An 18671-nucleotide genomic window follows, 5' to 3' on the forward strand; every position below is an offset into this window, starting at 1 on the left:
GTGTTGTCTGCTTTCGTGGGTTCGAGTATAAACCCCTGTACTGTGCTTTGTGTGGTTCTGTCCTTGCTGCCCTACCATTCCATGCGCGCCAATAATCTCTGCTGTAAGCCTCCAAGGGAAATTGTTTGGCTATCCTTCCAGGCAGGGGTAAGCCCCCTGGACACGACAACATTCTAGTTTTGTATTATTCATTAATTTTCTATAATTTGTAGAATTTGTTTTTCCCTTGGAAGTCGTGGGCTATGATGTGTAAATAAAGGTCGAAAAAGTCTGATTCAATGCAATTTAATTCCAGGCTATAAGGCAACAAAAGGTGAGAAATTTGAAAGGGGGTGTAGACTTTCAATACACACTGTATATGAGACTAGTCAGTCACCTCAGCTTGTGTTTAAATGGTTTACAAGTGTAACCAAAGCATTCAATGTGGCATGGGAAAGGAGATTTTAATAATTTATTGTATATTTATTAAGTACATTAAAATGATAGTTATAATCAGGAAGGGGGCAGGATGCTAGGAAAGTAGGAAAGTAGGAAGGGGGTGGGACGCTGTGGAAGCAGAAAGAGGACAGGACACTGGAAAATGAAATGTAAAACTTATTAACTTAAATTGTTGTCTTTCAACACAAACCGTATTTTTTATGTTTTCCTTTTAAAAAGATAAGTCATGATATGATTTCCAACTTTTTTTTTTTTCGGATACATAGATGTGGCTTATAGAAGAGCTAACACACTGAATGGATCAGGACAGAACAGACAAAAACAGGAAGCAAAACACACGTGCTTGGAGAAGAAAACTTCAAGGAAGAAAAACTGAAATTTAGCAGGGATTTGGGTGGGGTTAACGAGTGTACAAAATATCATGGTTTTTGATTGGGGGTGATCTGAGATGGTGGTGAGCAGTTGTCTTGAAGACTTGGAGGGTAGAATGACATTGAAGAGGATATGGAAGTTGATTACACAGGTGAGAAGTAAGAGGAACAAATGGGTGGAGGTGGGCAGTGATCCTGAATTTAGATAGTTTTACGAGAAGATTGTGTGAGCCCTTCAGAAACCTGTGGGGGGGGGGGGCAAAGAACAGAAAGAGCAGAGGGTGCAAGACTAGAAAGAAGGCGGAAGAAGACAGAGACCACCAACCTGTCTGCAATAGTAAAGTGAGAGGCCCATAGACTCTGCTTCAGCATGGGAGAATCCAATTATCTTGAAGGCCCTGGTTTCCCAATGTCAAGCCAAGCAAGATGTGAGGCAGGGGAGCCCACCAGCCCAAAGAGGAGGCAGTACATCATCAAGCTGCAGATAAAGGCCTTGAACGTGGAGAGGAGTTCAGGAATTCCAAGGAAGGACTTTGTATGGTGGATGATGCCCAGTCAGTGGCTGGCTTTGGAGACCAACGTTGAAATGTGGCTTGCCCAAGAAAGATTGTGGCTGATATTAAGACCCAGGAGTTTGAATGACTGAACCTCCTCAAGAGGATTGTGAAGAAAGTAGATCAGAGGGTTTGCCAGATGGTCCTTTTGGAGCAAGATAGTGAGAGTATGATATTTGTCAGGATTAAAAGACATATTCCAAGTGTTTGACCAGCTTGTGATTTCATCAAGTAATGGAAGTGAGGGAAGAGGCTGCAGCCTGCCTGTCTGAAGGATGACGAATGTCATGGCAGAGAATGAAGTCATCAGAAAATAGAAAAAATAAGATTTTCCAGAGAGTCAGGGAGATCATTGATGAAGATCAGGAATGGGACTGGGCCCAGAACACTGCCTTGGGGCACTCCATCCTTGAGACGGACAGGATATGAAAGGATTCTGTTAAGTGCCACACATTGGCTATGAGAATAAAGGAGTTTGTAAGCCATGTGTTGAGTTGGCCTTGGATGCCATAGACAGACAGTTTTGAGAGAAAGGCAGGATGATATATATATATATATATATATATATATATATATATATATATATATATATATATATATATATATATATGATGAAAAACTGGCAAAACCTTCATGAAGTCCTGAAACAAGGAAACCTCTTCACACAACCAATGTGCAGGAGGGGGTAACTTGGACAGGTGGAAAAAAAAATTAAGAATTGCTACCTCCATTCGGTGTTTTTTAGAAGACACCATCTCCGTACTGAATGGCCGTTGGCTCCTGAAGGGAGCTCATCCACCCTTCTTTTTCATCCTGGTAGGGTGTCACAGTCACCCTTCCCATCAGCAAAGTCAGTGAGGAGTGTTGGTTTAGCCGCCGACAATCCAACCATGCGGCAGGTAGTGCTGGGTCACATGTTACTAGTGGTAGTCCCAAAAGACTGACCTGATCTGCCTGAACTCATGTCTGACATTGAAGGACCTGATCCATTGTTGGGTGAGTAGAAGCAGCATGTCTAAGGGCACCTGGTCTGAGACTAAATTGGTGATATGAGATCTGAGGTACCACATTGTGAGGTCATTCTCCGAAAAATGTCACATTGTTTGACACCTTCAACAAGCAACAACCTGTTGACTTCTCACTTCTCCATTATGGTGCATTATAGTGTTGGGGCAGCTATCTTTACAGCACAATTACAAATGCCACACATGGGGTAGTCGGGTACGAAGTGATCGATATATGACTATATGGCTCGCATTTGCCCCTGCAATATCACACATGGTACAATTATTATACACACATGCACTATTAGTGACTCTATTTATTAAATTTTCCTCATAAATACAAAAATTATATCATAAGAAATAAAACTACAAAACTTTCATACACTATATTTCACATTGTAACCAACTTCCACATTCTCTTCAGTCTCATTCTTCCCTCCATATCTTCAAGATAGGTATTCACCGCCATCTCAGATCATCCCCCATACAAAACCATGATCTTTTATACCCTCGTTAACCCCACCCCAAATCCTCCTTCCAAATTTCCAGTTTTCCCTCCTGAGAGTTTCCTTCTGTGTCCATCTTGTCTACCACATGCGTCCTTTCCTGCCCCCATCCCTAAACACACCCATTGTTTATCCAGTTATCCCTCTATCTTGCCCTTCAGCTCCACTGTTGGTGTCCCCCACTCCCCCACACACCCCACTGTTTATTTTGTCCTGTTACATACTGATCCATTCAGTGTACTAGCTCTTCCATGAACCTTGACTATGTATACAAAAAAAATGCAAATTAAAAGTGCTCAAGCAGTCTAAAACAATTAATGTCTTGCAATGAATGAGTCATTCACTTTCCATATGCTCTTCCTCAAAAAGCACCACGATGATCAGAAAATGGTAACACTGCTGCAATGGCTGGTGAGAGACCATCGGAGAGCTCGTACGGAAGAGAGCGGACAGTACGCATCAATCCACCGGTCATCTTGCACAGCCTGGGGATACACAATTCTGCATGAAACACCACCTTCCATGCAAATACCACAAGCAAATGTGCACCTATGAACACACCTCGTTGGTTCACTAATATCTGGATAGATTCAATGATCATTTTGACAATACAAAATCTAATCTTAATAAATTGATCATAAACATTGTATGATGGTTTCAGTTAACCAATATATAATAATACATGTCAGTGTGTGTCTCCCACATAACTCCAAAACCATGAAACCGAGTGGCCTGAAACTTTGTTGTTTTTTTTTGTTTTTTTACTGTCTGCCTGCCTGGCAGTCAAACAGAATTTAAAGTCATTCCAAACATGAATCATTTATCAAAATTGAAGTACATACCTGAACACTGTGCATGGTATCATGTTCTCTGGACTCTAGTTTTTATAAAATTATTGAGGATAAATGGCTGTGTTCAATGTGTCTTGTCATACAAAATGAAATTCATATTTATTCAACATCTAATATTTAGAGGGCTGTTTCGTCAAATATTACTGCAAAACAAATTTGTTCATATTAGCGGCACTCCGCTGTGCTCAATTTACAGAAGATTCCATAATTAGAGAATTTTCTGGTTTAAACTTTGTTAATTAGCTGAAAAAAAATAGATCCTTAGTGTACTTCTACAATTGTGTCTGGGTCCAACTTTAACGTCTCTTCAACAATTTTAATTCCTTTTATAACTTTCCTTTAACTGCAACATACGGTATGCCATCTGTTTATTTTTTTTACATCAATCAAAATGTAAAAAATAACTTACAGAAAACAGATTCAAAACAGCACATTTATACAATGCAAGTCAAAACAAAAGCACAGAAACAAATTCCTTTGGAGCAAGCGATCAAAACTGTGTGTACGATGGAAGCCAGTTTGACATTGCCAACAAATGTGCTTTATATTTGTGAGCAATATAAAACTGTTTTTCTAGAGCAATGTGAAACTGCTTTCTTGGGAAACACAAGACGCAGGAGGATTTGGGGGATTCCGAGCAACGTTAGGACACCGCCATCGCGTTTCTGCAACCTACCAAACCAGATGACGGTATGACGATGACGTTTTATAGAATTGCCAACTCTAAAAGAATAAATTCACCTTTAAAAAACAGATGACGGAGGAGTTTAATTTCAAAGAAACTACCCTATTCCAAATTGCATATCAGTTAATGCTAAAATCAACCCCACATAATTTGGGGGCATACATGATATGGTATATAGATCTACTTGTGTGCGTTGTCTCTGATTTTACCAATTCATTGCACGACAGATTCATTGCATTTGTTATGTTTAACAGCAATGGTGTGGCTTAGGCATGGTATTGGTACAAAAAATAAAATCGCAAGAAGACACGAGTCATGGCAGGAGAGTATCATACACGACCATTTGAAGAGGCACGAGTGCGATGGGCGACATGCATTTGCAAATTTTTCGGGAGACACAAAGAAAACTGTCAACAAATTCTAAGGATAAATACCAAGAAATGTGCTCTTCAGGTAAAACGAGCTTTGCCGTGCTATTCGCTTCCTGCTGGAGAATTCCATTGATTGTGGGGAAGTTTGCTTCAATATCACGACAATAGCTGTTCAGGAGAATAGAATCAGGAAACTGATGAAGTGCTCGCTAGGGAGTGGAAAGGAACACCCAACAGCAAGGAAATATATCAACACTAGTTCTCTGACAGGGAACTTCAATGCAGGAGGAGGCCATAAGGCCCATCAAGCCTGCACTATGGTTGCATCATGTGGTTGTTTGTTTATGCTCTATTATTTTTAAATGCTGAGTGTCAAGCAAGGAAGTAGCAGGTTTTTAATTCCCAGGTATGACTCGAAGCTAGGGTTTGAACTGCCAACCTCCTAGACTCAGAGTGGATGCTCTAACCATTATGCAACTGAGTCTGGTGATATATGTAAAGCCAAAGTAGCTTTATTTGCTTTGTTTGTACTAACAACTTCTTCTTCTTTAACGGCGACCATTATCCCACCTTTCTTGGATCAGTTGCGGGAAGCTTGGCCCGACTCTTCATGAACTGGCTGACCAGGCCTGCTGTATGAGCGTTTATGAAGCTTCATGTTTCTCAAGCCCTGCTGCACGGACACGCTTGCACCCATCGATTTACTAGCGCTTTAGTGCGATCTGCGTACAAGTCTTTGGGACATGTGTGCTGTCATTTAATTACACGTTATTTGATGTCCATCAGTTGTATACTTGAAGCCATCCAAAAAAAATTTGGAGCAATCCAAAGAGATTAATTATTGGAGTTTCCCATGACGAGGTCAAAGCACAAGGTCTGTTGCTTTCACATCGCAGGCAGGTTGGTTTCTTGTCTCTGTTTCTGTCTCTGTCTGTCTCCTTTCCACCGCATACACTGCAACATTGCTTTCTGTGTCCTCTGACCCTCCCCAGCAACTCCAGGGCACATGTTTCCAGTTACCTCCTCCTCGTTAATCTTCCAAAATCCAAGATGACTGCACATCTCAACTCTTTTATTCTTTGCTTCTACCGTCTGTGGAACCAACTTCCAGAGGCTCAACTGTCTTACTGTTCCCTCCATGCGTTCAAGCAAGTGGTGCACCATCATCTCTTGTTCTCCCTCATCCTGACCTATGATCTGTATCAGGTCAGGTGAGGTATGGGAGCATGCGCCAGAGCAGCACGTCGCTGCATCCACTTTCCAACGGTACTCCAGGGCCTCCATCTGGCCATCCCCCAGGCAGATGCCTGGCGCATCCCCCATCTCCTTGAGATGCTGATTAACCTGCTGAAAGCATTAGGCACGTGGTCGGCCCATTTATCTCCTTCACTCACGAGGCTCCCTTGCTGAGAGGATCTGGTGAGCAGGATCAGTGTCAGGAAAATGAGTCACATGTCTATACAGCCGCACCTCACACTCACCGACGATGCAGGTAACAAATCTCATTTGAGTCCCTCTCAGCAACTACCCGTTGGACACAAAGTCCAACCAACGAGAGCCAAGGATTCTCTGAAGAGACCTGGTACCAAAGGAATTAAGTCTCCTTCTCAGATCCCTGGTCAGAGTCCAAGCCTCACATTCCAAGAGCAAAACTGGAAGCACCAAGGACATGAAGACTTGGATTTTCGTCCTACCGCACAGGTACCGGCAACACAACACCTACTGATCCAGTGAATCCATGACTCCCCAGGCCTGACCCAGATGCCTGTTGATCTCTGGCTCACAGCCAGCAGAGACATGAATATCACTGCCAGGGTAAATGAATCTCACCGTGACCTCAACATCCTCACCACAAACAGGCACAGACAGGATAACAGCATCCAATATGTCATTGAAAGCCTGGATCTTCGTTTTGACCCAGGAAATCAGTAATCCCAGCGGCTCCAACTCCTCATTCAGCACCTTGAGGGCCCCCAAAAGGATATCTGGAGTCTCGGCAAAGATGACTGCATATTCTGCGAAATCAAGGTCAGAGATCTTGACATTCCCAAATGATGAACTGCAGCTTGATCTCTCCGACATCCTCCCCAGAATCCAATCCATACAAGTGCTGAAAAGTGTGGGGGGCCAGTACACACCCCCTGATGAACTCCAGTAACAACTGGAAATAAATCAGAGATGGTACCACCACATCTCACAACACTCTCAGTAGCAGAGTATAGTTCAGATATCAGATCGAACAGTTTTGGTGGCACCCCACGAAGACCAAGAATCCTCCAGAGGGCATCCCGATTCAATTAATCGAATGCTTTGCTGAGATCAACATAGGCTGCCAGCAGCCCCTGCTTTAACTCTTGATTGCATTCGGTGAGGACCCGAAGAGCAAGGATACGGTCAATCGTTGACCTCTTTGGTGTAAAGCCTGACTGCTCTGGACGCTGGTGCTCAAGCAGATGGTGTCGAACCCTATCAAGAATTATCCGAGCAAAGACCTTGCCTGGCACTGAGAGCAGCGTCACCCCTCGGTAGTTGTTGCAGTCTTTGCGATCACCCTTCTCTTTCCAGAGAGGGACAACAAGGCCCCCATTCTCCTCATTTGGGATGATGCCTGTGTTCCAGGCAGAGCATAGAACTGCATGCAATGACACGAGTGCAGCATTTCCACCAGCCTTGAGAAGTTCAGCATGGATGCCACAGATCCCTGGAGCTTTACCCCATTTCTACCGACTCACCCTGGAGACCCCAAAATTTCCACTCAGCTTGTTCGCAAACTCCTCAGCTACCCTCTCATCCTTGAGCTTGCAAACATCCAGCCTAGGCTCAGATGGTACCATTCTCCTGGATTTTAGGTGCAACTTAGGAGTTGCTACAACAAGCCGGTGGTCAGTATTGAGGAACTGAGCACTCCGGTAGACCCTGCAGTTCTGGATCATCCTCCAGTGACCATCAACAAGCACATGCTCAATCACATTTCCCACACTACCAGTGTTGGAATATCAAGTCCAGCGATGAGCCTGTGGGTGCTGAAACCATGAACCAGCCACACTAAGTCCATGACTTCTTGCAAAGTCAAGGAACTTAATACTATTCAGGTTCACCTTTCCAGACCCATGGGGACCAACACACGTCTCATAACCATCCCGATCAGTTCCAGTCGATGCATTGAAATCCCCCAAGACGAGAAGAGTATCTCGCCTATGGCACTGATCAATCACAGACTCGAGCGTGGCATAGAATGCGTCCTTCACGGTGAGATCACTCGCCTCAGTCGGAGCATATACAGAGACCAGGGAAATGACACCCAAGGAGTGACGAATCCTTTGGCTCGTAACACGCTCGTTGACCGGTGTTACCTCAATTATCATTGGAGTCAACTTATTGGACACAGCAACAGCAACTTCTTGGGCATGGTAACCATCAAAGCGACCAGAACAATAGTAGGTGTAACCACCCGCCATTATCTCGCCACAATCCGGTCTCCGAACCTCAGAGAGTGCTGCAATACCGATGTCCAAATGCTTGAGCTCAGATGATAACAGAGACAGGTTATCATCCTTTCTTAGGGATAGGACATTCCAGGCACCCATCCAAAGGGACCACCTCAGGTTAACCCAAGGAGACTGCCGTCTGGTGGAAGACACCTCAGCACCATCCCGACACACTCTCCCGCAATCTGACCCAGGAATGTGACCCTGTGGTTTCCCTCCTATCATCAAAGATTGGGGGTCCCGAAGGCTTTGTTCCAATCCCATCATCCGGTGAGCTGCCCCGCGAAGGGAAGCTGCACAGAAGGTACTCCCACGGAGTGGGTTTTCAGATTGTTTTCATGCCTCTGGAATGTTTTGCGGAATGAAGGGTTTTACTGTGGCTGGAGTGCAAATCCTGCCACCAACCTCCTAATAAGAAGTAACCCAGCTGCAGGAGGATGTCCGCAGACACAGTCTGGCACTAGATATCGATGGCCGTTGGCTCACAAGGAGCTCCTCCGCCCTTTGACAGGTTTTGTGCTTCATCCTGCTGGGTGTCCATATCATACACCCTCCTCACCAAGAAACTTGGTAGGGGAGATGGTTTAATTGCCGACAACCCAACCATGGAACAGGTTAGTTCAGGTTTACATGGTACCTGTAGCAAGTCACAGATCTAGTCTGACCTGACCTGACATCATCTCCTGTCCTCCCTCATGCTGACCCATGATCTGTGTAACCCCCATTCACCCTTCATAACCCAACCCTCAAATGTGCTAGTTTCAGTGGTTTTTTTTTTTCTCTCTCTGTCTGTCTGTCTCTCTGTCTCTCTGTCTCTCTGTCTCTCTGTCTCTCTGTCTCTCTGTCTCTCTGTCTCTCTCTCTCTCTCTCTTTCAGTCTCTCTCTCTTTCAGTCTCTCTCTCTCTCAGTCTCTCTCTCTCTCAGTCTCTCTCTCTCTCAGTCTCTCTCTCTTTCAGTCTCTCTCTCTCTCAGTCTCTCTCTCAGTCTCTCTCTCTCTCTCTCTCTTTCAGTCTCTCTCTCTCTCAGTCTCTCTCTCAGTCTCTCTCTCTCTCTCTCTCAGTCTCTCTCTCTCTCTCTCTCTCAGTCTCTCTCAGTCTCTCTCTCTCTCTCTCTCTCTCTCTCTCTCTCTCTCTCTCTCTCTCTCTCTCTCTCTCTCTCTCTCTCTCCCTCTCTCTCTCTCTCTTCCTCTCTTTTTCCTTTCTTGTTCATTTCTTCCCACTGTCAGTTCTACCTTGATCTTCCATGAGCCTCACTCGATCTGTGTCTAAAAAACAAAAGCAAACATGGATACCACAAGGAGACAAGTTTGGACCTCATCATGGTGATTGTATAACTTTCAAACCCATCCCTGTTCGGGTAGTAGTGGTTACATTGGCTGTGTGAGTGCGAACATTATTGTGCAGCAAAGTAATACCCCAATCTGCGCATACCTGGCTATCGTCTGTGCATTGCTCGTCTTTTTAACGAATCACTATGGTGCTGTACATTGATTGGTTTCTGCATGTTCAAACAATTCCATGCTAATTTAAGCGTTGAGGACCTAAAAACGAATGCCACAAGCTTTTTGACTGATGATTGAAATTTTATATCTTTTGATGGTGGGGACCAAGAATGTCTCCACTCGATGCTGACTGACTTTGACTTGGTGTCAAAATTATGGTCTCATCATCAAATTGTGTGATAACACAATGAGACCAAATTATGTTCCAACCATGGCATTGTATGATGACATGTCACAATCTTCCTGAATAAACAATTCCCTCTATTTGGTAGTTCCTCAGGAACTCTGTTTCATTAGCCACAAGAGTTGTCTTTTCATCAAATGTGGCCCTTCAGTACCTGCCTTGCACTAATTTTGAATTTCAAGTGATAATGAATGATTGTTTCCATATTTCTAGCACCGACATCTAATTCTGCAATTCCATCAATCGGATTCCGGCGATTCTCCAAAATTTGCTGTTCAACACGATTTTATGTTTGTTTCAGTAACACTAGTTGATTGCATGTGAGAAGGATCAAGATTGCTCACCAATTCACAGCCATTTTTTAATTCACTCCACCACTTAAACACAAACTACGTGAAACACATGCACCAGTAATCATAAGAGCATCTTCAGAAATAGTACGCAACCCTCCCCCTCCTCCCACCCAGTTCATAATATTTCACGGCAAAACAATATGACATCACACTTACGTAGAGCAAGGCAATGCAAAGGGCAATGTACTTGTGTTGGTTATTGTCCTGCACATTGTCCTGCAGCAGTTGGCTCAACACCAGTAACTGATTCAGTTTGCATACATGTTCGAAGTGTCCTGACAAAATAAACAAAGAGCGGAGTTTGCCCATTATCACACAACATTGCCATATTTTTACAACACCATTGCTAAGTGACTGGTTTGACAGCACCGGCTCTTGATGAACGCTAAAGATTCCTTGATGTCTTTTGCAAAGAGGAAGTGACTGGCCAAATGCCATATTCCTGCCCCAGGCTGCAGTGGGCACAACATCCTTTGTCCAGCTACATCAGCAGAAATAAATGAATGATTACAGCACTCCAAAACGATACTGTGTACAAACAAAAAACACAACGTTGTTGTTTGTAAAATTGATTACTTCCACCACCGAAGGTGAACGAGGTTACGTGTTCACCCCTATGTGTCCATTTGTTCCTTGCAAAATCGAAGATTTTTCAAGTACTGTCGATTGGTCAGTCGATTTAGTTACTTACGAAATCTAAAGATTTCGTAAGTATATTGATGACTTCCGTCCTCTGTTTGTGTGTTTGTGTGTGTGTTTGTTTGTGTGTGTGTTTGTGTGTTTGTTTGTAGGCACGATAACTCGAGAACGGAAGAAGCTACCAATGTCAAATTACACCACGTGGTTCAGGAGGGCAATGGGTAGCGCTGATTAGATTTTGGTCAAAATCGGTCAAAGGTCAAGGTCACAATGAGGTCAAACATCCAAAACATGATAACTCGAGAACGGAAGAAGCTACCAATGTCAAATCACACCACGTGATTCAGGAGGGCGATGGCTAGCGCGGATTAGATTTTGGTCAAAATCGGTCAAAGGTCAAGGTCACAGTGAGGTCAAACATAATTCCGTAAATTCATGTGGAGAAATGGAGTATTTTTGCTTCGGTCAACGTTACGAGTTGATTTTAACTTCGATTTTAATTTTGTGTTCGGTTTTTGCGATCACTTGGGACACTTAACACTCGGTTGTCGAAATTCTGGTAAAAATCGGATGTTTTGGAGATGTTTTAAAATTGTATAAAAAATATTTCACTCGCCGCGTCACGGCTCGTCACGTGGTGCAGCGCGGTCGAGCAGACGAGGCTATCGTCGCATGCCTGACTCGTGAAGCCGTCGGATTATGTAAAGATTGTTGGTGGATGGTCGAATATTATGGTTTTGTGACTTTGATAAAATAATATTAAATAATTGCGTGGAGAAATGGAGATTTTTGCTTCGGTCGACGTTACGAGTTCGTTTTAACTCGGATCGCAATCCTGTTTTCACTTTTGGTAACGGTTAAGGATGCTTAATACTCGGTTGTCGAAATTCTGGTAAATATTGGATGTTTTATGAGATTTATGTCGGGTGTCGTGTCTGAGGCTTAACTGAAGATTATGCTAATGAGACGATTGTAACACACGGCATTACGCGCTCGTTTTAAAGTCAATTTCAATCCTGTTTTCACTTTTGGTAATGGCTAAGTATGCTTAATACTCGGTTGTCGAAATTCTGGTAAAAATCGGATGTTTTATGAGATTTATGTCGGGTGTCGTGTCTGTGGCTTAACTGAAGATTATGCTAATGAGGGGGATTGTAACACACGGCATTATGCGCTCGTTTTAAAGTCAATTTCAATCCTGTGTTCAATTTTAGTAACGGTTAAGTATGCTTAACACTCGGTTGTTGAAATTCTGGAAAAATCGGATGTTTTATGAGAAGTTTGCTACAGAATCATCGTAGAAACTTCTGGTTTGCGTCGCTACCTTCTCTGGAGACAGCTTTTATTAGACAAGGTCAGAGGTGAAGTTGACGATTTCGTAAGTACCAGTCCATGACTGCTTGTTTTTGTGTTTGTGTGTTTGTGTGTGTGTGTGTGTGTGTGTGTGTGTGTGTGTGTGTGTTTGTGGGCACAATAACTCGAGAATGGAAGAAGCTACCAATGTCAAATTACACCATGTGATTCAGGAGGGTGATGGGTAGCGCTGATTAGATTTTAGTCAAAATCGGTCAAAGGTCAAGGTCACAGTGAGGTCAAACATAATTCCGTAAATTCATGTGGAGAAATGGAGTATTTTTGCTTCGGTCGACGTTACGAGTTCGTTTTAACTTCAATTTTAATTTTGTCTTCGGTTAATTTTGTCAAGCTTAATACTTGGTTGTCGAAATTATGGTAAAAAATCGGTTGTTTTATTGACGTTTTAAGATTGTAAAAATAAAAAATTTCACTCGCCGCGTCACGGCTCGTCACGTGGTGTAGCGCGCTCGAGCAGACGCGTCGTTGAGTCACGTAAAGGTTTTGCGTGTGCGCGCTGACGGTGTTTTCGATAAAGATGGTGTTTAAAAGTCATTTTTTATCCCAATAAAGGTTATATATCGCATTCCTGACTTGCTAAGCCGTCGGATTCTGTAAAGATTGTTGGTGGATGGCTCAATATTACGGTTTTGTGACTTTGATAAAATAATATTAAATAATTGTGTGGAGAAATGGAGATTTTTGCTTCGGTCGATGTTACGAGTTCGTTTTAACTAGGATCACAATTCTGTCTTCACTTCTGGTGATGGCAAAGTATGCTTAAAACTCGGTTGTCGAAATTCTGGTAAAAATCGGAAGTTTTATGAGAGGTTTGGTACAGAATCATCGTAGAAACTTCTGGTTTGCGTCGCTACCTTCTCTCGAGACAGCTTTTATTCGACAAGGTCAGAGGTCAAGTTGACCATTTCGTAAGTACCAGTCCATGACTGCTTGTTTGTGTTTGTGTTTGTTTGTGTGTGTGTTTGTGTGTGTGTATTTGTGTGTGTGTTTGTTTGTTTGTAGACACGATAACTCGAGAACGGAAGAAGCTACCAATGTCAAATTACACCATGTGATTCAGGAGGGTGATGGCTAGCGCTGATTAGATTTTAGTCAAAATTGGTCAAAGGTCAAGGTCACAGTGAGGTCAAACATGATTCCGTAAATTCATGTGGAGAAATGGAGTATTTTTGCTTCGGTCGACGTTACGAGTTCGTTTTAAGTTCGATCTTAATTTTGTCTTCGGTTAATTTTGTCAAGCTTAATACTTGGTTGTCGAAATGATGGTAAAAATTGGATGTTTTTTTGACGTTTTAAGATTGTAAAAAAAAATATTTCACTCGCCGCATCACGGCTCGTCACGTGGTGCAGTGCGCTCAAGCAGACGTGTCGTTGAGTCACGTACAGGTTTTGCGTGTGCACGCTGAGGGTGTTTTCGATAAAGATGGTGTTTAAAAGTCATTTTTTATCCCAATAAAGGTTATCGTCGCATTCCTGATTCGCTAAGCCGTCGGATTATGTAAAGATTGTTGGTGGATGACTGAATATTACGGTTTTGTGACTTTTATAAAATAATATTAAATAATTGTGTGGAGAAATGGAGATTTTTGCTTTGGTCGATGTTACGAGTTCGTTTTAACTCGGATCGCAATTCTGTTTTCACTTTTGGTAATGGCTAAGTATGCTTAACACTTGGTTGTCGAAATTCTGGTAAAAATCGGATGTTTTATGAGATTTATGTCGGGTGTCGTATCTGAGGTATTATGTACTGAAGATTATGCTAATGAGGGGGATTGTAACACACGGCATTACACGCTCTTTAGGTCATCTCTATCATCTCAGTAGAGATGACCTCATAATAACAGTCTCGAAGTCTGTCCGTACGTCCGTCTGTACGTCCGTTTTAAAGTGTACAAATTTTTCATGTCCGTACGTACATCCGTCCGTCCGTACGTCCGTCCGTCCACAATCAAACCGAGTGGAGACAAATAACCAATAGTGGAGTGGATAGAGGTCGATGAGACATGCACAACGATATAACTTTCAAGGTCGTCCAAGGTCGAGGTCAACGTCACAAGGCTGTCAAAGTTGCGAAAATCGTAGATTTCAAATCGTATCTCCACCCTCATTTATCAAGAGAGATCAAATGTTATGAGTGATTCAGATACTACGGACTATTATCGAGAACAACACGAACCATTTTTTTGAAATTTGCTCTCGTTTTTATTTTATAGCCCTTCAAACTTCGCTCTGATTCCCCGTATGGGCCGTTCATAAAGTACATACAAAAAAAGTATTTAACTAAGAACCGGAACTCTCCGAGACAAATATTACATTTGAAGCTTTTGTCAGATTTAACTAAAACAATGGAACACAAGTTTATATGCACACTTGCTTTCATTTATGACATTAACATTGTCTTGAATTGTTGATGTTACGATGTTACGAGTTCGTTTTAACTCGGATCGCAATTCTTTCTTCACTTTTGGTAATGGCTAAGTATGCTTAATACTCGGTTGTCGAAATTCTGGTAAAAATTGGATGTTTTATGAGATTTATGTCGGGTGTCGTGTCTGAGGCTGAACTCAAGATTATGCTAATGAGGGGGATTGTAACACACGGCATTACGCGCTCCTTTTAAAGTCAATTTCAGTCCTGTCTTCACTTTTGGTAACGGTTAAGTATGCTTAACACTCGGTTGTCAAAATTCTGGTAAAAATCAGGATGTTTTATGAGAGGTTTGGTACAGAATCATCGTAGAAACTTGTGGTTTGCTTCGCTACCTTCTCAAGAGACAGCTTTTATTAGAAAAGGTCAGAGGTCAATTAGACGATTTCGTAAGTACCAGTCTATGACTGCTTGTTACTGACGAAATCTAAAGATTTCGTAAGTATATTGATGACTTCCGTTTCTGTTTGTTTGTTTGTTTGTTTGTAGGCACGATAACTCGAGAACAGAAGAAGCTACCAATGTCAAATTACATCACGTGATTCAGGAGGGTGGTGGCTAGCGCTGATTAGATTTTGGTCAAAATCGGTCAAAGGTCAAGGTCACAGTGAGGTCAAACATCCAAAACATTCGATTTTTGATGGTTTGGTACAGAATCATCGTAGAAACTTCTGGTTTGCGTCGCTACCTTCTCCAGAGACAGCTTTTATTAGACAAGGTCAGAGGTCAAGTTGACGATTTCATAAGTACCAGTCTATGACTGCTTGTTACTTCCGAAATCTAAAGATTTCGTAAGTATATTGATGACTTCCGTTTTTGTTTGTAGGCACGATAACTCGAGAATGGAAGAAGCTACCAATGTCAAATTACACCACGTGATTCAGGAGGGTGATGGCTAGCGCTGATTAGATTTTGGTCAAAATCGGTCAAACGTCAAGGTCACAGTGAGGTCAAATATTCGATTTTTGATGGTTTGGTACAGATAACTCGAGAACAGAAGAAGCTACCAATGTCAAATTACACCAAGTGATTCAGGATGGTGATGGCTAGCGCTGATTAGATTTTGGTCAAAATCGGTCAAAGGTCAAGGTCACAGTGAGGTCAAACATCCAAAACATTCGATTTTTGATGGTTTGGTACAGAATCATTGTAGAAACTTCTGGTTTGCGTTGCTACCTTCTCTCGAAACAGCTTTTATTAGACAAGGTCAGAGGACAAGTTGACGATTTCGTAAGTACCAGTCTATGAATGCTTGTTTGTTTGTTTGTGTGCAGGATATTTCAAAAAGTTGTGGACAGATTTGGATTCAATTTGTTGGAGAGGTTTGGTGTGTGAGAAGGATGAACTAATTACATTTTGGTGATGATCCGGCTCCAGATCTGGATCTGGCGACTATAATTTTTAAAGTTATTCTTCACCATTGAGAGATGGGGCCAAAAACGATACATAACATAATATCTCAAAAAGTTGTGGACGTATTTGAGCGAAACTTTGTGCACATATTGGGTTTGTGGCAAGGAAGAATTCATTCGATTGTGGTGAGAATCTGGATCCAGATCCGAGAATTGTTTGATTTTTAAAGTGATTCTTTACCATTGAGAGATCGTGCCAAAACGATATTTTTCATGATATTTCAAAAATGTATTGGGCCCGATATGTTCTCTTGGATCAGGCATTGCGTGGTGGAGGTATGCGCTCTACCGAGTGCCCTTCCAGTTCTTATCGTGATGGTATTCATACTCTTCTTTGACATTGCCACACAAATTTAGAGATATCCACAGGACATTGCCATCCATAGACCACCACCCAAAAGGGCCAGTATGCAACAATCAAATCGATTTTTACACGTTTATACAGTAGCAAAAGGATACAAGGAATCTGTAGATACATACATACCATCAATCGCTGGTTTCTCAAGCATTTCAATGGGATGGCCGTGAATGAGGAATACCTCAACACGAGGAAAGAATAAAGATAAACCTTGGCTATCCAAATAGTCCTGACAAAAAAAAAACCATCCATGATGAATGACATACAATTACAAATGAACATTAACTCAGATAATTATATGAAAACACAAAACGAGATCAGTAAGTTCACCAAAATAGAATGTGAGAACTTCACGTAATTATAGCGCATATTAAATAGGAGGAAGAATGGAGAACTAGTCTTGATTGTGAAGGTAAGTATCTGTATCGATGGACAGGTAGAACAATGGAATCGACAACATTGCTCAAAGTATGCTAACCATCGTGGGAAGCAAGGAGAAGCAGACGAAGGGTTATCGCTCTCTTTTGCACCGACGAAGAGTCAAAACTCCCAAAGCGTTGACTTCTCATTTCCTTCCCATGGCGGATAGCATACTTCAATCAATGTTCTGTTGATTTCATCCATTAGACAGGAGAAAGATTTGTTCGTGTTCTCATACTCACATCACTTAATCATTCAAACATAGTTCACATGTTGCAATCATCGAGTGCTTTTTCTGGTGAGCGCTCCCTTACAGATCTTGGGTTGTTGTTTCATATGCAGCCCACGGCTGCTGGTTGCATCGTTTTCTGGAAGTGCAGTTATGCCGCTGATGCAATGCCCCGGTTACCAATAAGCTGGTACTCAATCTTCCGACCTCAGAAGGATGACGGGCTGAGTCAACCCACCTGGTGTTATTTCAACAGCACGACAGGTGCTTGAACTCAAGACCCTAAGGTAGCCTTCTTAACTGTTAAGTCAACACCAGGCTTTGTTATTGGGTGAAGTCATATCAAACCTGAAAATCAGTTTCTGCAGGCACTTTCATCAACTGATTATGTGATGACATTTTTCGTTGAGGAATAACGTTTTGAATATACGAAGAGGATTAATTTGCTCCTGCTCTGCATATGACGTCACAGAAAATGTACAGCTTGGACATTTTATTGCATCAATATAAACTAAGACAAGGGGTGGGTTGGGGGAAGGTGAAACAGACTCTGATAAACGGTTAAACAAATAAAAGAAGATTGATGATAGTGTCACCTCCAGCTCTGGGACCGGTTTTGGTAGAAACTGGAGAGTTGTTTTCATTTTCTTGATTACCTGCCCAGCTGAAGAAAAAACAGCGGTAATAAGGTCTGAAATACAATAGTTATCAATTAATCAAGTTTTGGATGTTCCAAATATTATGATCCTCCTCCCTCTCCTCCACTATGACCCATTATACTGCCCAAACATTCCCTTTACAGGCAAAAATGTTATAGTTAGAACTATAATATATGACAGTAGTATTCTCATATACTATAGTTGGTAACAGGACCTCCTACAGTAGTCTACAGAGAATTACTACAGGAGAGGAATGCTATTTTTGCCTGGGTTGCTGCTCTCACCTTCCAACCTCCTTTCCTCCATCTTCCCTCCCCCACCCTTTTACTCCTTTGCTTTCTTTCCTTAAATTAATTAATTTCGTATCCAGCCATTCACATACACACTCGAACTAATAAATGTCAGTGTGTGTATGTATGTGCCATTGATTGGTATCTTCATATGTAGGTTTCAGAATGTGGAATGGAGTCCTCCCAGGGTGGGCTCAAAGTATCCACCTTCATTTCGGTAAAGGGTCACGATTCGCAGACCAAGCTGTGACATTTTCTGTTCTCAGAGTTTTGTGTCGCGGGCTCTTTTCAGGATCGTTACTGAGCTCTGGACAGCTTCCAACTGCAGTTCGTTTGTAGTAATATTTCCAGGGATGGTTTTTAATATCTGTGAGAGTTTCTTTGTCATCATTCCTGTAGCTCCAACTATCACTGGTGCAACTTTGTCATTATTCAGCTTCCAGAATATTTTCACTTCTTTCTCGACGTCTTGGTATTTGGTCATTTTCTTGATTTCTGTATCGTTTAGTCCAAATCACTGGTATTAACACCTCAATCAGCAATTCCTTCTTCTCTTT

At 42.2% G+C, this 18671-nt stretch overlaps 1 protein-coding gene across 3 annotated transcripts in view; it reads right to left on the reverse strand.

The window, feature by feature from the left end:
• Window positions 1-437: 437 nt before the first annotated feature.
• The window catches only part of LOC147027837 (uncharacterized), a 35847-nt gene continuing 17613 nt past the window's right edge, over window positions 438-18671 (reverse strand). For 2 of the 3 annotated variants that reach the window (XM_085877490.1, XM_085877492.1), the window contains 5 exons: window positions 17762-17829; window positions 16643-16745; window positions 10463-10581; window positions 4844-4989; window positions 438-3358 (listed from right to left, as the gene is read on the reverse strand). In XM_085877490.1, the coding sequence (XP_085733616.1) occupies window positions 3235-3358; window positions 4844-4989; window positions 10463-10581; window positions 16643-16745; window positions 17762-17829 (560 nt within the window). In that variant the 3' untranslated portion in view covers window positions 438-3234. The remainder of the gene's footprint in view (window positions 3359-4843; window positions 4990-10462; window positions 10582-16642; window positions 16746-17761; window positions 17830-18671) is intronic. The other variant, XM_085877491.1, reaches the window with a different exon arrangement.

The sequence above is a fragment of the Eptatretus burgeri genome, chromosome 4 (assembly GCF_056783735.1).
Source record: "Eptatretus burgeri isolate ZD-2024b chromosome 4, Ebu_testis_v1, whole genome shotgun sequence".
Lineage (NCBI taxonomy): Eukaryota > Metazoa > Chordata > Myxini > Myxiniformes > Myxinidae > Eptatretus > Eptatretus burgeri.